Raw genomic sequence first — 25555 nt, forward strand, 5'->3', positions numbered from 1 at the left:
TCCGGGTTTACCTTGTTCGCTGATGTCCTCCTGAAACCAGGCAGAAAATATCAACAAAAACAGTATTATCATAAGATGTCTTAATTTTCAAGGCTAATATATACCCTAACATTATAACGTAGTTGATTTCTATTGTCTATTGTGTTGAACATGTTTGCTGATTGTTCTCTTTGTTTGTTTATCATGTTATTTACCTATCGCGGTTCAGGGTAAATTGCGCGGGAAATCAACCTGAGCAAAAATGGCGACAGAAGCGAAGAAAGCTCGTCTGAACCGGATCAAAAGGGTCGCTGTGGAGGGGAATATCGGTATAGGACGGCTGTTTCTACTCTGTGTGACGTGTGACTGTGTCAAGCACATTGCTGTGTAGTTAGAACTCTTACCGACGGCTTAAAATGGTCAATAAGTCTAGGTTTCGGTCAGCTGTCTTTCATTTTCGCGCTGTTTGCTTTGTTTACCTCCGGATTTTTTGAGTAGAGTTTCCGATTGTCTGTCCTTGCTACATGCCCTCTCGCTGTCTTCATATATTTGAACGAAAAGAAATCTCATCGCTTTTTAGCACTATTTGAACAATAAACGCCCATGATTATTCACCTCAATGCCAAACAACTATCAGGCCGCCCCCCTCCCACCTTCTCCAGGAAAGTAGATGAAGGTACTACGGTAGCAGAGGATTTCTGTAGTGAAGGGCCACAGGGTGACTGGCTTTGACGGGCAAAAAAATATAGTAGAGTGCACTTTAGGAATACCGAAATCGGATATGTTTCAAGAACGGATATGTTTGAGTTTAGGGTAACCGTTACAAGCCTCAAAATATTTTTTTTAAATCCTGTCTGCGTATTGCCTTATTTATGAAATCGCAAGCCCCACATCTGCACAACCTCCTACCTTTCCTGGTAACATGTAGAAATCTATGACCATATGATGATGTACCAATATCACACTGCTGTGCTGACATCCCTTCATCCTTGATGCTACGGCCGCGTGGCGCGTTGGTACACCCGATCCCTCGATCTCGGAAGTTAAGCAACGCGCGGTCCGGATAGTGCTTGGATGGGGGACCAACCAAGGACGTCCGGATTGCTGTAGCCTCACGAAGTTTTCCACGAAATCGTCTTCCGGGAGGGACGTAAAACGGGGGTCCCGTGCTCGAGGAGGTGCCTCGACCACGTTAAACAGCCTCATTACTCATACTTTGGGTACCTACTGGCTGGCAAAATACACCAGATGATTATTGATGCTGATTTCTCCCGTGTGTTTCCCCAGCGGTGGGGAAGTCGACCTTCATCTCCCTGCTAGAGGAGGAGTCTTCTGATTGGGCGATCGTCGGCGAGCCGCTGTCCCGCTGGCAGAACGTGCAGTGCCACAGCGAGAGGGACGAGGTGGGTTACAGGGTCGGGGTTCTAGTCCCGCTGGCAGTGCAGGGTCAGAGGTAAAGGGTCGGGGTTCTAGTCCTGCTGGCAGTGCAGGGTCAGAGTTACAGGGTCGGGGTTCTAGTCCCGCTGGCAGTGCAGGGTCAGAGGTAAAGGGTCGGGGTTCTAGTCCTGCTGGCAGTGCAGGGTCAGAGTTACAGGGACGGGGTTCTAGTCCCGCTGGCAGTGCAGGGTCAGAGGTAAAGGGTCGGGGTTCTAGTCCTGCTGGCAGTGCAGGCTCAGAGTTACAGGGTCGGGGTTCTAGTCCCGCTGGCAGTGCAGGGTCAGAGGTAAAGGGTCGGGGTTCTAGTCCTGCTGGCAGTGCAGGGTCGGAGTTAGAGGGGCGGGGTTCTAGTCCCGTCAGCAGTGCAGGGTCAGAGGTATAGGGTCGAGGTTCTAGTCGGGTTGGCAGTGCAGGGTCAGAGTTATAGGGTCGGGGTCATAGTCGGGTCGGCAGTGCAGGGTCAGAGTTAAAGGGTCGGGGTCCTAGTCGGGTCGGCAGTGCAGGGTCAGAGTTCTAGGGTCGCGGTCAGAGCAGGGTCGGCAGTGCAGGGTCGGGGTTCTAGTCCTGCTGGCAGTGCAGGGTCAGAGTTACAGGGTCGGGGTTCTAGTCCCGCTGGCAGTGCAGGGTCAGAGGTGAAGGGTCGGGGTTCTAGTCTCGCTGGCATTGCAGGGTCAGAGTTACAGGGTCGGGGTTCTAGTCCCGCTGGCAGTGCAGGGTCAGAGGTAAAGGGTCGGGGTTCTAGTCCTGCTGGCAGTGCCATGTCAGAGTTACAGGGTCGGGGTTCTAGTCCCGCTGGCAGTGCAGGGTCAGAGGTAAAGGGTCGGGTTCTAGTCCCGCTGGCACTGCAGGGTCAGAATTACAGGGTTGGGGTTCTAGTCCCGCTGGCAGTGCAGGGTCAGAGGTAAAGGGTCGGGTTCTAGTCCCGCTGGCACTGCAGGGTCAGAATTACAGGGTCAGGGTTCTAGTCCCGCTGGCAGTGCAGGGTCAGAATTACAGGGTCGGGGTTCTAGTCCCGCTGGCAGTGCAGGGTCAGAGGTGAAGGGTCGGAGTTCTAGTCCCGCTGGCACTGCAGGGTCAGAATTACAGGGTCGGGGTTCTAGTCCCGCTGGCAGTGCAGGGTCAGAGGTAAAGGGTCAGGGTTCTAGTCCCGCTGGCAGTGCAGGGTCAGAGGTAAAGGGTCGGGGTTCTAGTCCTGTTGGCAGTGCAGGGTCAGAGTTACAGGGTCGGGGTTCTAGTCCCGCTGGCTGTGCCATGTCAGAGTTACAGGGTCGGGGCTCTAGTCCCGCTGGCAGTGCAGGGTCAGAGGTAAAGGGTCAGGGTTCTAGTCCCGCTGGCAGTGCAGGGTCAGAGGTAAAGGGTCGGGGTTCTAGTCCTGTTGGCAGTGCAGGGTCAGAATTACAGGGTCGGGGTTCTAGTCCCGCTGGCAGTGCAGGGTCAGAATTACAGGGTCGGGGTTCTAGTCCCGCTGGCAGTGCAGGGTCAGAGGTAAAGGGTCAGGGTTCTAGTCCCGCTGGCAGTGCAGGGTCAGAGGTAAAGGGTCGGGGTTCTAGTCCTGCTGGCAGTGCAGTGTCAGAGGTAATAGGTCAGGGATCTAGTTCTGCTGGCAGTGCAGGGTCAGAGGTAAAGGGTCGAGGTTCTAGTCCCGCTGGCAGTGCAGGGTCAGAGGTAAAGGGTCGGGGTTGTAGTCCCACTGGCATTGTAGGGTCAGAGATAAAGGATCGGGTTCTAATCTTGCTGGCAGAATCTGCAGTGTCTGTGTTAAAATGTTTTCTCCGTTTACAGGAAATCACCCTGTCCCAGAAGCACGGAGGGAACCTGCTGGACATGTTCTACTCCGACCCTCGCCGCTGGGCGTTCACTTTCCAGTCATACGTCTGCCTGAGCCGTATGAGGCACCAGCTCAAACCGGCACCGGGCCACCTCGAAACTGCCGCCGAACCCGTCGTCTTCTATGAGCGCTCCGTCTACAGTGACAGGTGAGGACACACCTGCCAAGAAACAAATATGAAAGTATTTTCTATGGTTTAAACCTTTGTTATACAACACCATGTATGCACATGTGCCCAAAGTTTCACCCTATAGCACATTAACAACACACTCCTGTACCCATCAGGTACTGTTTTGCTGCCAACTGTTTTTCTCTGGGCACGTTTAACGAGACGGAGTGGAACATCTACTGTGACTGGCACTCCACCATGATGGCCGCCATGGGCGAGCTGAAACTGGACGGGATCATCTACCTCAGGGCTGAGCCAGAGGTGAGGGGTCAGAGGTTATAGGTTATGGGTCAGGGTGGAACATCTACTGTGACTGGCACTCCACCATGATGGCCGCCATGGGCGAGCTGAAACTGGACGGGATCATCTACCTCAGGACTGAGCCAGAGGTGAAGGGTCAGGGGTTTAAGGTTATGGGTTGGGGGTTATAGGTCAGGGGTCAGAGTGAAACATCTACTGTGATTGGCACTCTATCATGACGGCTGCATCATGATAGAGTCAGCTGAAACTGGATTGGGTCATGTACCTCAGGGCTGAGCCAGAGGTTAGGGGTTATAGGTCAGGAAGGGGTGATAGGTCAGGGTTATAGTTGAGGGGTCAGGAAGGATTCTTGGCAAGTTGAGAAGAGGTGGTAGTTTCCTGTTGACTAACCTCCTTATCGTCCGTACAGGTGTGTCTGGAGAGACTTAAGCTGCGAGGTCGGCCTGAGGTGAGAATCCCTCCTGTCTGCCATTCTCTGTTCTTCTGTGTTTGTTACTGTTATTTGAGAATGTTCAGCCATTCATATTTATGTCAGCATAAAATGTCAGTAAGTTCAATCTAAATGTTCCTATTCCTGCTTCATGTTCCTGCTACAGGAGCGTCCTGTCTCTGTACTGTTACCATACTGTTCCTGTTCTACTATTCCCTGTTATAGGAGCGTCCTGTCTCTGTACTGTTACCATACTGTTCCTGTTCTACTATTCCCTGTTATAGGAGCGTCCTGTCTCTGTACTGTTACCATACTGTTCCTGTTCTACTATTCCCTGTTATAGGAGCGTCCTGTCTCTGTACTGTTACCATACTGTTCCTGTTCTACTATTCCCTGTTATAGGAGCGTCCTGTCTCTGTACTGTTACCATACTGTTCCTGTTCTACTATTCCCTGTTATAGGAGCGTCCTGTCTCTGTACTGTTACCATACTGTTCCTGTTCTACTATTCCCTGTTATAGGAGCGTCCTGTCTCTGTACTGTTACCATACTGTTCCTGTTCTACTATTCCCTGTTATAGGAGCGTCCTGTCTCTGTACTGTTACCATACTGTTCCTGTTCTACTATTCCCTGTTATAGGAGCGTCCTGTCTCCCTGGAGTATCTGGATCAGATCCACACCCGACACGAGTCCTGGCTGGTGCATAAGGAGATCAGGTGGGAAACCTGAACCACAGTGCTGTATGTTGTACTACTGGTGGGGAAACCCTAATCACAATGCTGTATTTAGTCATGCTACTGCAGCAGAGTTAACCCTTTCCCGGCTGCCTTACATGGTAACAAGTACAGATGTGGTGCTAAACAGCAGCCTTAGCAGGGTAAAGACTAGGCATTTTGTACGCAATGAAGTTTCTGCAGTCATGCTGAATAGTTTTTATCTGCTGCAGTGTTTCAGACAGTCTCAAGGGGGCGCCGATCCTGACCATGGACTGTAACCTGAGTTTCCAGGAAGACACAGACAAACAGAACGACATGATGTCACAGGTGGGTCAACAACAGGTTTACATTCTGTAGCGTTGTCTAGATCTGACTTTTACAATAAAGAATGAGAAAAACCTGAAAAACATGCCATGGACCTGAACATGATCTGCTGGACAGGTAAAATATTTGATAGAAACTAAAATGTATAAATGAAATGACAGTTCAAGAAAGAGGCTAAAGATATAAACTTGTACACATCTTTTGTTTGGGCCCTGTACAGGACATGTAAACAACACTGTGTGCCATTCCTACGTCATGTACAGGAAACATGAACAACACTGTTACCAATAGTCCGCTTACGTTTTCCTACCTGTACCATTCATATGTCCCATAGCTGACATCCACCGCTAACTGTTGGTAGGAAGGACATCAGACTTGTCTACACAACAAAGCGTTTCCTACACAACAAAGCGTTTCCTACACAACAAAGCGTTTCCTACACAACAAAGCGTTTCCTACACAGCAAAGCGTTTCCTACACAACAAAGCGTTTCCTACACAACAAAGCGTTTCCTACACAACAAAGCGTTTCCTACACAACAAAGCGTTTCATCGTCATGACTGTTTCTAACTCTGACCCGAGCCTCCATGTTTGTCCCCTCTCCAGGTGAAGGCCTTTGTTGCAGGGCTGTAGGCAGGACTGGGCTCAGGTGTGCTCAGGTGTGCACAGGTGTGCTCAGGTGCGAACAGGTGCGCACAGGTCTGCACAAGTGCAGCATGGCTGTGAACTTGGCAGGTGCAGCATGGCTTTTAACTTGTCAGGTTTACCTGCAGATTTGCTGTATCAGGCCCATTGTACAAGACCATTTTCATTCCATTCTATGCACCCTTAGTCTTATAGAACTGTAGCTATGTATCAGTAGATGCCATGCTTTGTACAATTGTTGTGCAGTAAAGTTACCGTATGAAATTAATTAATAATGAGTCTTAGAAGAGGTTTTACTCACAGTTTCAGGTGGGGAGATTTAAGGTTTCCTCCCAGCTGTTTCCATCTTGACATCTTGCTTAATTTTTATTTTTAATTGTGTGAGAACCACGGAACTATATTAATGTGGCCGCCTGTCAGCTTATCATCAATACAACACTTTCCACAAATTGATATATGGACTTGTTAGTTATTTAGGACTAAATTAGTAAGTTTCTAGATACAGTGTCCCGGTTGCTTGTCTCCTGGTTTTATGATGTAATTTTTTGCACTTTTGACAAAACTGGCTCAAAATGAGTTTACCAATACCATGAATTTTAAGACTAATGTGTAGAAAATGATGTTTGTAAATAGATTTGAGTATCAAGAGGTAGTTACTCTGATGTTTATACTAGTATTGCTCTTTTCAAATCATTCATTTTGATCAGATTATAGTCATATTTCACGTATTGAAACAAGCACTTTAACATTAATTTGTCTATTTATAAATTCCTTTGTAAATGATCTGTATATGTTGAAATTATTGATGAAATGTTTTGTCCTAAATTATGTATAAGATTAAAGAATTAACCTCAGTATCACTCCTTTGCATGGTTTTTAATAAAGTCCCAACTGATCTTTGTTGAAGTCTTGGCTTGAAAGATTGTTTCTTTGGATGGGTTCGGAATAAATCACGAATGCCCGGGCTTATAGTTGAAGACAGAAGAAAAATTTAGACTGTTCATGACGTTTAAAATGACAAATTAACTGGTAGATGTACCAACTTCTGAGTATCTAAAAACAGCTCAGCCAAGAACAAGATGCAGTCATGTCTTTAAGCATTAAAATTTCAAACCAGGGATTGAAAGCTCCAAATCTGACCTGCTTTAAGAGACTCTTGAAGTAATAGAAATGACCGGTGTGACAGCGATCTCGCCCCCCCAGCGATTTCGCCCCCCCGGGGGGCGAGATCACTAGCGTTTTCGCCCCCCTTTAGCGTTTTCGCCCCCCCCCCCCGAACATTACTAGTATTCCTCGGAGGGGTCTTAAGAGCAGCTGGTTACTACATATTAGGTGCGCTACCTGGTACTATACTGCACCTGGGAGTAACATAGTTGGTGTGTTACCTGGTACCTATATGGCACCTTATTACCGTAAGATGTCATACCTTGTTAATTACGTGCAAACACTACATTGAAAAGACAATGCTATTGTGAACGTATAAATCAACACCGTCTATGGTACGGAATACGTCAGCTATATGTTTTCAATTTGTCTCAGTATTTTCTTTTTTGTGCAGAAAACATTTCCAAAGCACTAAGAAAAACACAATTGAATAATAGTTTCTCATTATAAACACTATCTATGCACAAGTTCATATACCTATGAATGTTATATTGCTAAATGCTACAAAAAACTGGTAAAGTACTAGTCTTAAGAAACACGGATAAAACACCAGTTCCTGAATACTAGAAAAACAGTCATATTGGAGGTGAAGATATCCATAGGGTAGGTGCATATAACAAAATGTACCAGTTTCTAAATACTAGAAAAACAGTCATATTGAAGGTGAAGATACCCCTTGGCCAGGTGCATACACCAAAATGTGCATTATTCTAATGAATACCTTATTTGCATAATCAATAAAGACATGACATAGTTCTTTTGTGGTCAATTCATAATAGAGACTTCATATTGGAGATATGTAGGTTGCTTGAGGACAGGTGAATACAATTAAATATATCTCATGTCAAAACTCAGGTACATGCAATAAAGGGAATACAAGGGACCCAACCCTCCTTGTCTGAAACAAGTTCAACTACTAGTATCTTATTGCCATGTACTTACGTTAATATTGATACTATGGATGGAATTATGTATCAAACTCGTGTACTTATATCATTCTGAAACTGCATTGTGTGATTTATACCAATCAACTTCTAAAATATCATGTAAACCCGTTTTTTTGGGGGGGGGGGCGAAATCGCTAAAGGGGGGCGAGGTAGGGGGGCGAGATCACTAGCCGGGGAGGGCGAGATCGCTAGTGATTTCGCCCCGGGGGGGCGAGATCGCTAGTGATTTCGCCCCCGGGGGGGCGAGATCACGGGGGGGCGAGAACGCTGTCACACCGGAACGAATGGACACGGACTATGAACCCTTACATTTCACTCTACTAATGTTTTGTACCATGAGTATGTAATGATATATGTTGATAGATTTATTAGGACTCAAGTAATCTATCCCTCTCTGTTATATTTTATCTAACCCTTTCGGCCTGCAGGCCAATTTGAGCTTCTCATTAATAAACTACTTAAAGGTTAGTACAAACAAACAAGCGTAAGAAATGAAACTCTGACCAAACTCAGCAACATGATCACATTATTTATTCCTGAATATTTCACACACCCTTCACCATTGCACCACCACCCAGGAATTTCACAAAGCCCTTAAATACGTTTATCTGACTTACAATTGCATAGCTGGAGCTTGACCAGTAAGTATAAAATCAACTAACACTTGCTAAGTTAAAAATCACTTAGTAAATTTTATGGATGACATCCTCTGAAGAGTGCAAAAATAGGGGGGGAAAAACAAGATGGGTGAAAAAAAACAAGATGGCTACATTTTCAAAAATAGGCACCATAAAGTTGTGATGACTTGTAAAAAGAATTAAAGGGACAAAACATGGTATCAGAGCCAACAATGCAATCATTCCTGTATCTAAGACATGTACAGGTGTGGCAAAAGTGACACTAGTGTGGTAGACTGGCATCACCAACAAAGTTGGTAACCACACTCATAGCTTCCATATTGGTGTCACTTTTACAACTATCCAATAAGTTTCATTTCTACAATGCACGTGCTGATGTCATCCATAAAATTTAATTGCTGTGGCCTTATTGCAGGTTAAACAACACAAACAGATGTAGATGGTGAGGATCGGTGGGCTGATAGTGACCAACATAAAGTGTGCTTGTCTTCTCTGTGTGGCTGTGATGATATTATATTCAGAATTGCAACAAGAAAAGTGAACATGACAAGGTTTACAGCAAGTGGCAAGTCTTACCTATGATGTTGATTGTATTTCACAAAAGTGGTCTTACTTTAGTTTGTATACTTCTCATGGTGACAGAGTTGATGATGTCCACAGGATACTGTAAATGCATTTAAGTTCGCAGGGATTTAATTTCGTGGTAGCGGAAAAAAGGACTTTTCGCGGCGGTTTTAAGTTCGCGGTAACACCATAGAGTGTAGTTTAATACCATAATAGAAAAATGTTCGCGGTGGTTTTAAGATCGCGGTGAAGTGGTCACCGCGAAAACCACGAACATTAACCCACCGCGAACATTTCTGCATTTACAGTATTGTGCTCTCCAGGACAGTTAGTGTCAGACTGGGAATCCATTTTTTCTACCCTGCGTTGATATATTATGCCATTTTGCCTCATTTGTTATATTCGTAACTTAACATATATATTGTGCCTTTGTTTCCTGTGTAAATCTAACATTCGTTTAATGTATTATCTATAGATAATATCACATGCACATAACGCCCTGGCCTGGGTACATGCTAGATATTGTGCTGATCATCTTCACAACATCTTATTCAATTAGTTATTTTCCCTGCTGCTGTCCTGTTTACATGTAAATCTGTTTTGTAAAGGAAGATTGTTTCAAAACATTACTGAGTACCACAAACCTTCTGGTATATCTTCACAACTAAAAACTTAAGAATCTCCCCTATAAATTATATATATATATATATAATATATATATATATCAGCTGTAAGAATTCTTGAACTAGTTGAACTGTAATTTCCAACACCAAAATTGGACTCACCCAAATTTTCGACTGTACAGCATCAGTCTTTGTCAAGGAATGAACAATCCACTGCTGTTGTGACGTCACGTTATGTAGATAGAACACGTGACTCAGTAAGCAGTGGATTATAGGTTGCAGGAAGTCTATGGCGCCCACCGTCTCTGTTCAGGGATGGTTGTAGAGCCCGGATGTAGATTGCTTCTTTAATCCCTCTGGCGAAAAAGTCTGGTTCTGTGTCCAAAATTTCAACTTTGTCTAGTGACACTGAATGACCCGGTGATTCTATGTGTATATGTTGGGAAACTTCTGAGGTTTTTGAACTCGGGCGTTTGTGCTCAAGGAACCTGGTCTTAAGTGATCTCTCAGTCTCCCCAATATAGGATTCTGTACAAGGGCCCCTGATGTTCTGTCCTTGGCACTTAATATGATAGATGACACCACACTTTTGTTCTTTAGGGGTTTTGTCTTCAGGTGCTACAAGGATGTTGCGCAGGGTATTCGCCGGCCTGAAACAGGTTTTTATCCCATGTGAGGTGAAGATTCTTCTAAGTCCTTCAGATACACCTTTCACGTAAGGAAGCACTGCTTACTGAGTCACGTGTTCTATCTACATAACGTGACGTCACAACAGCAGTGGATTGTTCATTCCTTGACAAAGACTGATGCTGTACAGTCGAAAATTTGGGTGAGTCCAATTTTGGTGTTGGAAATTACAGTTCAACTAGTTCAAGAATGACTTATACCAACACAGATGAACTTTCAAGTTAAGCTGTAAGAATTGTCGAGTGTCACACATGATCAGAGAAGAGACTAATGTTTATCTTATAGGAATGACAAGAAGACGGCTGCTTCACAACCCATGCTGAAGCCTTGTTATGTAATACTGATGGGTTTTTTGTTGAAGACATTCGTTTAATGGTCACGTATGAACACAGTTAATAGAGTGTTCATCTAAGTTAGTAACAGTGACTTTTTTTTGGAGGTACATGTTTATACCTTTAAAAAAGAAGTCACTGCTATAGATGAAAATTCTATTAACTGATTGTGTTTTGATGTTTTGGAAGACTGAAGACTGACAGATTTGTTCCAAACTCACCTGCAAAAAGCTAGAGAGGCAAGAAAGGTGGAAAGTTTATTTGACCATTTTAAACAAGTTGCATACGCATGTGGAATATAAAATGTTGCTCCAACCGTTAATTTTGCAACAGACTTGGTAATGTTCCAGACTTTGATTGATACGACAGAGTTTTGCTTGCTGTAAGCTGGAGATGCATACATGTCTGCACCCCTCTGCAGGACACCAGTGGTCCGTCCCGTTACCATGGCACCGACCAATCAGCTTGTCTTCTTGTCGTGATTGACAGGCCGTTTCTGCAGGTAGGCCCTGTAATAGAAGTTGCTGAAGAGAGCGACCATGCTGAGTCCGTACGCGATCCCGTAGATACAGAACCCATGGTACAGGTATCCCAGGGTGCTGTGCACCAGGCCGATAAAAAATTGCACGATCTGGAGAAAAGCGATGAAAAGGGTAAAACATGTCTCAAAGCAGTTTCTGTTCATTGAAAGGCTGCTCTTCCACTATTCCTGACACAAAAGACAGACAATATGCAGAAGGTTTGAATCCTAGGGTATCTAATAGTCTAGCCTATTCTATGCAATAATGTACAAAGGCAGTCCGGTGTCCATCTGAAGTGGACCCGCTATAAGTGTCCACTTGTGGCTTTCCGAGAAGCGCTGGTCATTACTGAATTCAAAACTCAAATGAATAATACATACATCCGTTTACACGTTAAACGGGAATTCCTACATCTATTTTGAATGACAAAGTACAATAATGAACAGTGCAGCCATTTTAAGGGCTGTGACCCTTTCCAGTTGCATGCTGGGTGAGAATTCAAACTCTCGCCCTTTGGGACCAAGGGCAGGGTCACCTTCCACTGGACCACAGACCCGAAATGGACACCTTGGTAACCTACCTGTAGCTCTGTGACCCTGCATTTCCATGGTAACCTACCTGTAGCTCTGTGACCCTACGTTTCCATGGTAACCTACCTGTAGCTCTGTGACCCTGCGTTTCCATGGTAACCTACCTGTAGCTCTGTGACCCTGCATTGCCATGGTAACCTACCTGTAGCTCTGTTACCCTGTGTTTCCATGGTAACCTACCTGTAGCTCTGTGACCCTGCGTTTCCACGGTAACGGCTTGTCGGGGAAGGCGGCGGACAGCCCGTAGTAGAGGTAGAGAAAGACGTGCACGAGGGAGTTGAGCCCGAGGGGGACGGCCATGGCCGCCCAGGGGTAGTGGTGGTAGCAGAAGTCCGACAGGAGGAGGATGGAGGCGTGGTGGTACACGTGGAGGAACGACATCTGTCTCCGTCTGTGCCGTAATACCTGCGGGAAGCACAACACTGTCGGTTACTGTCAGTTACTGTCAGTGCTGTTACTACAGTAGTGTCAGTCCGACAGGAGCAGGATGGAGGCGTGGTGGTACACATGGAGGAACGACATCTGTCGCCTTCTGTGCCGTAACACCTGCAGGGAGCACAACACTGTCAGTTACTGTCAGTTACTGTTAGTACTGTTCCATACTGCCAGTACTGCTGTTACAGTAGGGTCAGTCTGACTGGAGCAGGATGGAGGTGTGATGGTACACATGGAGAAACGACATCTGTCTCCGTCTGTGCCGTAACACCTGCAGAGAACACATTACTACTCTCCATACCTTAAACCTTGAGCGGGGACATCTACGTGATACAGACAAAATCAAGCAATTTCTCTAACAAATCAGACATTTTAGCAGCCACCATCTTTCATCAGTTCCTGATAAAGTCAGTGGATGCTAAATGTCCTCCCTAAGCACTGAGCCAAGAACAGCGGAGTGATACCCACCATGAAGATGGTATCCCAGAGTTCCAGGTTCTTGGTGACCCAGTAGAGCAGGAAGACGTGCTTGAGGGCGTTGACCTCGCCCTTGTGAAACCAGGACGGGCTGACGGACACGCCGTACGCAAACGCCGCGAAACTGTACAGGCTGAGGGCGCTGCACAGCAGGTTATACACCACCAGGGTCTGTAGGGATCAATAACCAATAACCAATAATCAATAACTAATCATCAATAACCAATAATCAATAACCACAAACTGTACAGGCTGAGGGCGCTGCACAGTAGGTTATACACCACCAGGGTCTGTAGGGATCAATAATTAATAACCAATAATCAATAACTAATCATCAATAACCACAAACTGTACAGGCTGAGGGCACTGCACAGCAGGTTATACACCACCAGGGTCTGTAGGGATCAATAACCAATAACTAATAATCAATAATCAATAATCAATAACCACAAACTGTACAGGCTGAGGGTGCTGCACAGCAGGTTATACACCACCAGGGTCTGTAGGGATCAATAACCAATAACTAATAATCAATAACCAATAATCAATAACCACAAACTGTACAGGCTGAGGGCGCTGCACAGCAGGTTATACACCACCAGGGTCTGTAGGGATCAATAATTAATAACCAATAATCAATAACTAATCATCAATAACCAATAATCAATAACCACTAACTGTACAGGCTGAGGGCGCTGCACAGCAGGTTATACACCACCAGGGTCTGTAGGGATCAGTAATCAATAACTAATCATCAATAACCAATAATCAATAACTAATCATCAATAACTAATAATCAATAACCACAAACTGTACAGGCTGAGGGTGCTGCACAGCAGGTTATACACCACTAGGGTCTGTAGGGATCAATAACCAATAATCAATAACTAATAATCAATAACCACAAACTGTACAGGCTGAGGGCGCTGCACAGCAGGTTATACACCACCAGGGTCTGTAGGGATCAATAATCAATGATCAATAATCAATAACCAATAATCAATAACCAATAATCAATAACCACAAACTGTACAGGCTGAGGGCGCTGCACAGCAGGTTATACACCACCAGGGTCTGTAGGGATCAATAATCAATAACCAATAATCAATAACTAATAATCAATAATCAGGAAACTGTCGAGAGAAAGCACAGAGAAAACACAATGTCAGCGTCGCACATTAATCAGTCTACAGAACACAAGGTTGAAGGAAGGGCTGGTGACTGAATATCCCCAAAACTTGGAGGAAAAGGGAGAAAACAGAATTGATAATCAATAATCAAAGATATAAGAGAATTGTCCTAATGATGATTATGCAAATATCGGAGATTGGTTCCGCGTGCTGAACTGACCTTGCGGAGCGACCTTGGCTTGGTGCTTCTCTGCCAGCCGATGGACAGCGGCACGAGACAGAGGTACGCCACGGCAACGGGCGTGGACTTCAGGCCCCGCAGCGTCTCCGCAAACCGGACGACCCCCGGGGTCAGCGCTGACGCCATCTTGGTCTCCAGCCAAAGGTCACGGATCTGCCGAAGGTGAGACAAAGAAAGGATAACTGGAACGGGTGCAGCAGTTGTATTTACAATTCTACAATCATTATCATTGGTTGGCTGCAGCACAAGAAACTGTAAGCCTAAGTAAGGATACAACTTACCTGTTGGGATTTAATGCTGCAGAACAAACTTTGCTTTCAGCTCTAACTCTGCAAGAATTATAATAGATAGATAGGGATCAGAGTCCTGCCACTGCTGTGTGTAAGGCTATACGTCTATAGTTCCTCTCAGTGACTTGTTCTGGAGAACTCCTGAGGTCCAGCTGACCCTTACACAGCGCCCCGCCCAGGTAGAGTACCCACTCCACAGCTAACATGAAAGACCTGCCGGATTACTCCAGGAGAGACATGAACGACCTGCCGGGTTACTGAAGAGCCAGGTGTTCCACGAGCAAACAGCGGAGTACAGACATTGTCACCATGGGATGAAAAGCATGATTGTTCTAGCCGTGATGATCATAAGTTCACCTAGCCCTGCCCTGACTTCTCCCTACATTAATCTAATAACAATACGATTTTGGTGCCAAATGGCTACCTTAGGGTAAACGGTTTATCATAGTCTTGCAGGGTAAGAGCGGTACCAGCTACTTGAAAGTTGGCCTTGACCAAGCCCTGCCCATGTAAGTACCACATGTAACATGACTCCGCCTGACTTCAAAGCCCTGCAGGTTACCTGGAGTGGCAGGTGGGAGGGGTGATGGGCTGTACCAACTCAAACGGAGGGGTGAGGGACTGTACCAATAGGTAGGACCTGGGAGGAATGACGGGCTGTACCAACTCAGCTGAAGGGGTGACGGGCTTTACCAACAGGTGGTACCTGGGAGGGGTGATGGGCTGTACCAACAGGTGGTACCTGGGAGGGGTGAAGGGCTGTACCAATAGGTGGGACCTGGGAGGGGTGATGGGCTGTACCAATAGGTGGGACCTGGGAGGGGTGATGGGCTGTACCAAATCAGCCGGAGGGGTGACGGTCTATACCAATGTGAAGGATAAAGATTCTAATCATAATAAGCAGCTGTCATTTATTATAAACTGTGGAGACTGTTAGGGGTTGTTTTACTTGTGGCACAAGAGGGTTATGACCTGACCAAGAGTCGCCATGACTCCTAAGTTGTTGTGTCTACCCGGCTGATGAAAAATCAATAAACAGTCTCATCGCACAAGTGCACTGGGAAATATCTCATCTCCACAGCACCCATTATCCAGATTACTGTATACAGATGCCAACTCTGCTAAATCCTTGTCTCCAAATTTCATTTTTTGCCTTCCATAAAACAATACAAATAGAAATTTATGAAAAGGGAATGAAAAGAGAAATATATTGACTCGTCAGACTTTCTTACGCACCATTAGAAAATTGTCTTTTGTCAGTATGCAGCAAATGTTATAAAGGTTGCATACACAGTTGCAACATTTTCTCAAATACTAAATCTTACATCCTACATTATATTTGTAATTTGCTCAGTTTTTTAATTCATGAAAGCAGCACATGTAAAACTGAAATTCCACTGGACTTAGTCTGGGACTGGTCTCAGCGGGCCATGCAGCAGTAGATATTCATTGGCTGGTTATGAAAACTCATGGTCAAACAAAATGCAACCTAGATAATGTTACCATAATAACCAGATTACATAATAACTGCCAAATAACTTTACTTTACTGGATCATAAGGCAACCCAGGCGTTTGAAAATAAACAAACTTCCTTACTTTAATATTTCATGCAATTATCCTGCTGGTGCAATAATATGAAGTTTTCTAGCCGGGGCGACTAGAAACGAAAAACTTATTAACTTGTAATATAATATACAGGATGTTTTTGTTTCTAGTCGGGGGGGAGCATATTTGGCTAAACGGTATATGCGTATCCATTCCGTGGAGATACCTTTTCCTCCGGTTTTTTGCACGTCCCCGGCTTCGGCCATGTTCGGGTACCTTTCGGTAGCGGTTCCGAGCTTCTCGATTTATGGCCGAACCGCCACCGAACATGGCCGAGAAGACTTCGGAACATTTCGGGGAGCGCTGCCGAACAGGCAAAATGGCGGCCCGGTTTTAAAAACAATGGGGACTGTTTGTAACAGGTCGCGTTGTGAAGTACTTAGGGGTTTTTAAAGCAGGCAAACACCACGGCGCGGTGTGCACATTCTCCTACAGCAGAGTACCGTCAGTCATTTATTCCTGACTGTACTCTGCTTTCCTTCCCTTTTGCCGGCGGTATTACCCGCCCTACTTATTATATATTAATGAGCTTGCCCTTATATGGGCAGTCAGCCGTTGGGGATCGGGCGTTGGCATGGTGAGCAAACAAAGTCATGGTAATACGTAACATGATTGGCTGGTAGCTTCCCAGCGGCCTTTGCGAGACAGCTTCACGACAACAAGAAGCCCAAGGAAGGCCTGTTCTCTGATTGGTTGACAGCTTGTTTGTGGCGACAATCATAATACCCGTAGGTAGGCCCTGGGACAGCAGGGCCCCATAAGGTAAATGCCGTTGGGGACCGGGCGTTAGGAGGATGGGTGTGCAAGACTCCAGGGAAAACGGGGACGTGCAAAAAAACGGAGGAAAAGACACGGAATGGATTCGCATATACCGTTTAGCCAAATATGCTCCCCCCCGACAAGAAACAAAAACATCCTGTATATTATATTACAAGTTAATAAGTTTTTCGTTTCTATAGTCGCCCCGGCTAGGAGTTATCCTGAGCTAGACTGCACCAGTTTGGGATAATGGGATGCCGTGCAACACATATGTGTGTGGTAATCCGTTGTGCAATTAACTGGCTTCTACCAAGGAGCTTTTATAAAAGCTCCTAATTGCTTCTACTGTACCCAGATTTAACACCTACAATATCATATACACAATTACCTATTTGCATCCCATCCCTTTCTGCATTCAAACTCAGACTAACACAAACACCTACCTGTAGATTCTCTCCTGCTGTTTTACTTCCGCAGGTGAGAGGACCCCTCAGAGCTCACCTGTCCTCACACCGGCACCTCCACCTGTCCTGGACACGCCCATCCGTGACGTCATACCCGGAAGTAAAACTCTCCCGGTCAAAGTTCGCACCGCGGGGCATGCCGGGAGCCGGATGGCCACGTCACGCGCATGCGCCAGGAAGGCGGTCCGGCTTTCTGCAGGTGAAAGGTCACCATTACAGACATGCGCAGAATTAGCATTTTGATGCCATAGAAGATGGCTTGCAAAAGTAAGTGTAAGAAGCCTTTTTGTTGGGAAATGTTGGCATTTTGGAGCTGGAAATTATGGTCAGGTATTCTGGCTATTTTATTTTGTGAGAAAAATAAGCTTTCTACCATGTTTGGAGTGTTTTAGACAGTCTAGAGTATGTATAGTTTGGGTGTTATCAGGGAGGTCAGAGGTCACCAGAGTTTCTTATTTTGTTTGTGGGGGCGCATTGCACCGAACCGAATGTTTTCAAAATCGCCATATGCGCTCTTTAGAAGTCAGATTTGCCTGCCAATGTGAGATTTTCACCAACTAAACCTTAGGTAGGTGACTTTTGACAGCCTTTTCCCTACATCTTATGCATGCAACAGGTGCCTGCCAGCCATTGGAGGTCTGTAACCTTACAGCATTTTCATATGGGTTTGAAGTTCAAGGTAGACAAGTGTCGGTCACTTCGAGTGATGCGAGGCAGGGTCGTTACAAATTTCAAAGACTTCCCGGAGACCGTTCTCCCAGTAACAGTCCCCTGGGAGTTGTTAACTCATGTGTCACGAGGGCTATGGTGGAGGTCCAAGACTATGGTTTGTCTCAATATTGCTTTGCAAAAAGTGGCACTTAGAAGGAAGAAATGGTATAATCTGCTACCCCAGACAGAAAGAGGCTACTGTTCCTCAATTTAGGCACCTAAATTTGTATATAAAAGCTGCTAGGCTACACTTTCAAGCATTTACTGACAGTGCATACTGTGCACAGAATGGGGGGGGGGGGGTGTAGAGGAGCCATTGTGGCTTATATTTCCCCTGAAATTGGTAATGTGACCCCGGGGCAAGCTTCAATTAACTCATTTGACTTAGATTCATTGAGAAATTCTTCCATTTTAATACTTTTTTGTCCTTTTTGTCAGTTTTTCAACTTTTTGTATCCTTTGGCTATATATTGCAATATGTACACTCATCAAGTGCTTACAGGTCTAAACTAACAGCATTTTAGTACTGATTCAGGAGCCTAAATGGAGGTAGAGTAGTCCCCTTGTGTCAAGGTGAGCAGTTTTCAACTCCCTTTCCTTTGATTGTCACTTTTTGCCAAATGACAAGGGACCTGTCCATATAGACTCAGACCACTGTCACAGCATTGAGGACAGCTCTCTAACACCTGTTATCCAAGCTATTCCCAAGAGACTATTCTTTGTCAGAAATCTTTGAAACTCAGGCTAATACTGAGCAACCCTTTTCCGCACCATGTGAAATAATTGAAATTTGTCTATCTTGAACTTGAAGCCTGTAGCAGGTGAAAGGTCACCATTACAGACATGCGCAGAATTAGCATTTTGATGCCATAGAAGATGGCTTGCAAAAGTAAGTGTAAGAAGCCTTTTTGTTGGGAAATGTTGGCATTTTGGAGCTGGAAATTATGGTCAGGTATTCTGGCTATTTTATTTTGTGAGAAAAATAAGCTTTCTACCATGTTTGGAGTGTTTTAGACAGTCTAGAGTATGTATAGTTTGGGTGTTATCAGGGAGGTCAGAGGTCACCAGAGTTTCTTATTTTGTTTGTGGGGGCGCATTGCACCGAACCGAATGTTTTCAAAATCGCCATATGCGCTCTTTAGAAGTCAGATTTGCCTGCCAATGTGAGATTTTCACCAACTAAACCTTAGGTAGGTGACTTTTGACAGCCTTTTCCCTACATCTTATGCATGCAACAGGTGCCTGCCAGCCATTGGAGGTCTGTAACCTGCAGTTTTGGACTAAAAAACACCAAAAATCGGGCATAAATCATGAATTACCTGAAGAATTTCCTGGCGACTCAGCCGGGCACGCAGCCGACTGGAGCCGAGACGGTAGGAAAAGTTTGGCGGCGCCTGTAGACCCGGAGTCCCGCCTGGCTTCGGACGCAGGATGGTGGTTTTTTGATGAGGGGGGAGGGGGGTAAATATGGACGTGTGGCAAAACATGACAGCTGGGAAGTTTGATGTTGACATGGGGAAAAATTCCGGTAGGCGTTCTGTGGGACGTGCTGGTGTGGGAAAGTGGGAACAGCTCATTAGGAAATGGGAATAATCTGATAATCCTTGGTGCAGTCTGTGGGGCAGGTGGTTTCAGGTGCCACATGGACAGGTGTGTAATAATTACAGGTGTGTAACGGTGCTGTAGCCACACCTGTTACAGAGAAACAACAACCTTACCTGAACTGTCTAGAGTGCAAGAGTGGTGGGATTATTGTAAACCAACTTTCAGCACTGACAGAATTTTTCAGACAGGACATTTAGATGAAAATTTAAAGCACAGCTGTTCAAGGGAAGAAGGTACTTCCTGGTTGACATGTCTTCAGGTTTACTCGACTTTTGTTACATTATTTCTAACCACCCCCCACCCCCCCAGATCGAGCGGCTGTGTGACCGAGTCCAGTCATCCACACTTCTGGACGACAGGAGAGACGCAGTCCGAGCCCTCAAGGCGCTGTCCAAGGTGCGTCACACTCATCTGGTTTATCGCCTGTTGTTATCGACATACGATGATAAACCTGCTCAACATTCTTCTCATTATCATTGTTACATATAGTACTTTAATGTCCAAGCAGAGCGTTTACGACGGAAATAAAGAGAAATGTTTATTTGGTTTTTAGTCCTAGCAATGGTCTTAGCGAACGGTCCCTCAGATGCAGAGGGACGGGCAGTACTAATTCGTAATAGACCGGCTGGAAGCCAACTAGAGAGCAGTCATTCCTGACCCGGTTTCAAACTAGAGCGGCCACGGAAAACCCGCCCACCCACAGCCTGAAATAACTAACGTAGCAGTTACCATTGTATATATATTACTTCTCCTGTGGAGAAATATTTTACATAACGTTATACATGTCATAACAGAATTAATGATGACATTGACAGAAGCACATTCTTCCAACAACTGCTCACCTGCTGAGAATGAATGATTGTTGCACATTGTTGCTACACTGGGCTAACATGTTGAACAGATACAAAGTAAAACTAACTATAAAAAGTATAAGATAAACAGCGAAAAGCGAAGTTAAAAGTGCATGAATTAAACTTCTTTTCACTACAGACGTACAGTACAGATGAAAGAATAGACCTACATATAATGTGAAATTTAGTGCTGCTAACATGGTACCCAGGAGATTTAGAACTGGCTCTGCTCAGAAGAAGAAGGGTTGAGTTTTTTCTGTAGCACCCCGCTGATGTGCCTGTAACACAATGACTTTACGTCAGTAACCCTGTCCTGTTTGTTGTGTGGTTCTGCAGAAATTCCGTCTGGAGGTGGGAACCCAGGGCATGGACATCCTCATCAACGTGCTGGAGACAGACAGGTGTGTGTGTGTTTGTCTGTGTGTATGTGTGTGTGCATCTGTGTGTGTGTGTGTGTTTGTGTCTGTGTACATGTGTGTGTGTACATGTTCATGTGTGTGTGTGTCTGTGTGTGTGTGTGTGCATCTGTGTGTGAGTGTGCATCTGTGTGTGTGTGTGTGTGTGCATCTGTGTGTGAGTGTGTCTGTGTGTATGTGTGTGTGCATCTGTGTGTGTGTGTGTGTGCCTGTGTTTGTGTCTGTGTACCTGTGTGTGTGTGTGTGTGTGTACATGTTCATGTGTGTGTGTGTCAGTGTGTGTGCCTGCATGTGTGTGAGACAGAGAGAGAGAGTTTAGCTAATAGAGTATATGCTATGTTAGCATGTGTCTATGGGAGTAAGTACTAGTAAGCATGCAGTCTGGAATTGCCAGGCATAATCGCTGTGACTTTCAGTTCTTGATTCTGGCGAATAGTGTTTTTATTTATCTGTTTTTTTTGTATTTAAGTCTGAGTCTGTAATTTTTTCCTGAAGACGGACGGAAAGATAGTGAACACGCTGTTGAAACAGTGTTATTTATGTATTTATTTGTTTGTTTGTATTTACTCAGGACGGATGGAGAGATAGTGAACTATGCACTGGATATGTTGTTGCAATGGTGTTGTTATTTATTTATTTGTTTGTTTGTATTTACTCAGGACGGACGGAGAGATAGTGAACTATGCACTGGACACGATGAACAACATCATGTGTAACAACCCCGAGGACGATGATGATGAAGGTCAGTGCAAGGTCGCGGCTGTGTTAGAACACTCTTCCCAGTGCTGTAGAGGGCAGAACAAAGGTCAAAGTTGATATGAAATCCTCCTAGGTACTGATGCTGTATCAGCAGTCGTGGTGACAGAAAACAGAGACTGGAATGTCTGAAGTTCTAAACTTTGATAATCTAGGCTACATTTGTACAAAGACTCTTATCTTGACATTACTCTCAATTTGATAATGCAACTGTCATGGAAGGCCTACAATCCTATCATACAGCCTTTTCAAACTCTAAATTTCTATACCCCTTGTTCTGACCACTTCCATGTTCTAACCCCCCTATACTGCCCTCCCCCCCCCCCCAACCACACGTGTCCTGTTTTAACCACCTGTCGTACCCCCTGTTCTTCCAGACATCCCCCAGACGAACGGGGAGGTTCGGCAGGAGCCAGAGGATCTGGGGGGACAGTTAACCCCTGTTCTGACCCCCCTGCTCTACCCCCCTGCTCTAACCCCCCCTGTTCTAACCCCCTATTCCTCCCTCTGTTCCAGACATCCCCCAGACGAACGGGGAGGTTCGGCAGGAGCCGGAGGACCTGGGAGGACAGTTTACCGAGATCTTCATCAAGAAACTTGAGAACGTCCAACTTCTTCTCAACTTCCTAGAGGTGAGGCTCAGTGTCCGCCCTGCTGTATGGGTCAGGGGTCAGCAGCTTCAGCTGATATTGCCGGGTGGTCCACTTTTGTTGCCATTTTGTGGTTGATTTCTCAGTAACTCCAATAGAGAAACCCTGCTACGGAGCTATTGGTCCTGTCACAGTGGTGGCCTGGCTTCTGACTGGAGGCGGTGGGTTAGCCAAGTTTGAAGGCACATGTACTGTAATTTCTATGCTGTGTTTCATCCAGGTGTGTTCATGCCTGCCAGGAATGAAACATGCAGGTGTGTCCCCACCTGCCAGGTATGTTCCATCCAGGTGTGTGCCCACCTGCCGGGTATGCTCCATCCAGGTGTGTTCCCACCTGCCAGGTGTGTTCCATCTAGGTGTGTTCGTGCCTGCCAGGTATGAAACATCCAGGTGTGTTCCCACCTGCTAGGTATGCTCCATCCAGGTGTGTTCCCACCTGCCAGGTGTGTTCCGTCCAGGTGTGCCCCCAGCTGCCAGGTGTGTTCCTACCTGATGTTGTGTTCTCCGTGTGTCCGCAGGAGTACGACTTCCGTGTGCGCTGGCCGACGGTGAAGCTCATGACGACCCTGCTGTGTAACAGGTGCAGCCAGATGCAGCAGATCATCCTCAACAGCCCTGTGGGTGGGTATCTGGTTCACTTAACAAACAAACAAACAAACAAACAAACTTCACCATTGTGTGGGTGGGTATCATGAGCTGTAACAGGTGCTGTAACAGGTGCTGTAACAGATGCTGTAACAGGTGCTGTAACAGGTGCTTACATGTGGGTGGGTATCTGTGCTGTAACATGGGCTGTAACAGGTGCAGCCAGATGCAGCAGATCATCCTCAACAGCCCTCTGGGTGGGTATCTGTGCTGTAACAGGTGCTGTAACATGTGGGTGGGTATCATGTGCTGTAACATGGGCTGTAACAGATGCAGCAGATCATCCTCAACAGTCCTGTGGGTGGGTATCGGGTTCACTTCTCAACAGCCCTTTGGGTGGGTATCGGGTTCACTTCTCAACAGTCCTGTGGGTGGGTATCGGGTTCACTTCTCAACAGCCCTGTGGGTGGGTATCGGGTTCACTTCTCAACAGCCCTGTGGGTGGGTATCGGGTTCACTTCTCAACAGCCCTGTGGGTGGGTATCGGGTTCACTCCTCAACAGCCCTTTGGGTGGGTATCGGGTTCACTTCTCAACAGTCCTGTGGGTGGGTATCGGGTTCACTCCTCAACAGTCCTGTGGGTGGGTATCGGGTTCACTCCTCAACAGCCCTGTGGGTGGGTATCGGGTTCACTCCTCAACAGCCCTTTGGGTGGGTATCGTGTGCTTTGATATGTGTTGTAATAATTGCTGTAACATGTGCTGTACACAGCTTTAACAGGTGTAGAGTAGGCAAAAGGGTGGTGTAAGTAGCTGACAGAAACTTAGTCGCCTGATGATGATGAAGTATCTGACAGCAGGGGTTGTGCACATGTTCAACAGTATCACACAGCTGTGTCAGTTGACAGTAGCATCCATCATACATCACCTGCTGACGGGTGTTCATCATGCCTCACCTGACATGTTTCTCCCCTCTCACCTGCTCAGGTGTGTCTAGACTGATGGACCTGATCTCCGACGCTCGCGAGGTCATCAGGAATGATGTGAGTAATGTGCAGTAGCACTCAGTTCTGTAACAGGGTCTTTAGATGTGCTGTCCCCTTCCCAGTCTATTTCTTCATATTACTTGTGCTATGTATGACACCTACCCACGTGGGAAGGAGGAACCCTTTACATCCTTGGTCGGAAGTCCTCCTAGGAGGCGGATACTCCGAAGAACAAAGCTGTATGACACCTACATGTGTCTTCACTGTGAAGTAGAATACAGAAATATCAGCTTGATACAATAATGTGTATAAAAACTATATTGTGGATAGTGTACAAAGAACTCTGTTATCTACAAGTCATTTTGAACACTACCAACTGTAAACTAAAACTAGTCAGTAAGGTTACAGAAATATCAGCTCAGTATAAAGACTATATAGCAGGCTCTGTTACTTACAAGTCATTTTGACATCCCATTTAGGGCCTGCTGCTGCTGATCCAGCTCACCAAGGGGAACGCTGCCATCCAGAAGATCGTCGCGTTTGAGAACGCCTTCGAGCGACTCCTCGAGATCATCGTGGAGGAGGGCCACAGTGATGGAGGTGGGCGGGTGTTTGTGTTACTATGGAAACCTGTGGTTTTTGTTTATTGTTGTAGGAACTGTTGTTGGAGATTTATTTCTGCAGGAATTATTTATTTTTTATTTTTGTTTATTTCTGCAGTAAATGTTGTTGAATATTGTTTATTGTTTATTTTTGCAGGAATTGTTGTTGAAGATTGCTTATTTATTTTCTGCTGATATTGTTCTTGATGATTGCTTATTTACATTTTGCAGGAATTGTTGTTGAAGATTATTTATTTTTACATGAATTGTTGTTGAAGTTTGTTTATTTGTTTTGCAGGAATTGTTGTTGAAGATTGTTTATTACTGATGATGAACCTGCTGAAGAACAACAACTCCAACCAGACACTGTTTAAGGAGGGAGGGTAGGTCCAACTTCACAACATTCTGTGCTTTAATAAGAGATGTTAACTAATTAATGATTTAGTGATGAAATAAGGCATAACGCCTTCCTACATCTCAAGAGCCCCATTCATCTTGCTGCTGATCTGCAGAAAAACTGGATGTATTCTTGGAAATCTTTTGGTTTGAATCTGTCTAGATCCAGGTTTCTTCATAGCCATCATATAAACTTCCATTGTAAGGGGTTTATCCACACCTACATGTACACATGTACAAAGCGGCTGCCGTGTTGTGTTCCTCCTCAGTCTGATCCAGAAGCTGACGCTGTTTTGTAACATCACACAATTTTGGTGAGGTTTGTATTTGTTATGTTTTCAGGGACACTGGAAGGCCCCAGAACTAATTATGATTTATTGATGGGTTTTGTCCCCAGTCTGATCCAGAAGCTGACGCCGTTTTTCGACATCACGGAGGCGAGTCCGGGCGGCGGCTGGTCCGCCCAGAAGGTCACCAACCTGCACCTCATGCTCAAGGTCAGCGGACCCTACCGTCCAGGGAAACTGCCTCTTATCGTCATGTTGTGCTTTGGGGTTGTTTTGGTCATCTAAGATATTAGCATGACGATTTTGGAAACTTGACTTCAGCATGAGTCACAGTTATCTTCTTATGTGTGTGGGAAACCTCGAATATGTGTATCAATGAAAACTGGATATGTACAAAACCTTGATATGTGTATGAAGCTTGAAACATGTATGAGACTTGATATGTGTGTGAAAAT

The 25555-nt window shown here is 45.5% G+C and overlaps 3 protein-coding genes across 4 annotated transcripts in view; 2 read left to right on the top strand and 1 right to left on the bottom strand.

Moving 5' to 3' along the window:
* Positions 1-123: 123 nt before the first annotated feature.
* On the top strand, positions 124-6690 carry LOC118411425 (deoxycytidine kinase-like). 2 transcript variants are annotated; one of them, XM_035813705.1, is made up of 9 exons: positions 124-308; positions 1267-1382; positions 3199-3392; positions 3530-3587; positions 3716-3802; positions 4084-4122; positions 4743-4819; positions 5050-5146; positions 5750-6690. In XM_035813705.1, exons 1-9 carry the CDS (start codon positions 242-244, stop codon positions 5774-5776), a joined length of 762 nt encoding a protein of 253 aa, XP_035669598.1. In that variant the 5' UTR covers positions 124-241; the 3' UTR covers positions 5777-6690. The 2 variants fall into 2 exon arrangements, with proteins under 2 accessions (XP_035669598.1, XP_035669597.1); XM_035813704.1 differs by lacking the exon at positions 3716-3802 and having other exon boundaries at positions 3530-3674.
* Positions 6691-10618: 3928 nt separating this feature from the next.
* LOC118411427 (elongation of very long chain fatty acids protein 5-like) lies at positions 10619-17343 on the bottom strand. Its single transcript, XM_035813708.1, has 6 exons — positions 17236-17343; positions 15842-15846; positions 14117-14303; positions 12758-12937; positions 12035-12259; positions 10619-11374 (listed from the first exon to the last, which is right to left on the bottom strand). Exons 3-6 carry the CDS (start codon positions 14261-14263, stop codon positions 11204-11206), a joined length of 723 nt encoding a protein of 240 aa, XP_035669601.1. The 5' UTR covers positions 14264-14303; positions 15842-15846; positions 17236-17343; the 3' UTR covers positions 10619-11203.
* A 13-nt stretch (positions 17344-17356) lies between these two features.
* LOC118411894 (general vesicular transport factor p115-like) overlaps positions 17357-25555 on the top strand; it is a gene marked incomplete in the record, with an annotated part of 24890 nt that continues 16691 nt past the window's right edge. The window contains 11 exon segments of the mRNA XM_035814386.1: positions 17357-17455; positions 19241-19340; positions 19882-19968; positions 20760-20824; positions 21499-21581; positions 22112-22227; positions 22764-22866; positions 23817-23872; positions 24295-24415; positions 24716-24800; positions 25211-25310. Of these exon segments, the coding sequence (XP_035670279.1) occupies positions 19278-19340; positions 19882-19968; positions 20760-20824; positions 21499-21581; positions 22112-22227; positions 22764-22866; positions 23817-23872; positions 24295-24415; positions 24716-24800; positions 25211-25310 (879 nt within the window).

This window comes from Branchiostoma floridae, chromosome 3, assembly GCF_000003815.2.
Source record: "Branchiostoma floridae strain S238N-H82 chromosome 3, Bfl_VNyyK, whole genome shotgun sequence".
Taxonomy (NCBI): Eukaryota; Metazoa; Chordata; class Leptocardii; order Amphioxiformes; family Branchiostomatidae; genus Branchiostoma; species Branchiostoma floridae.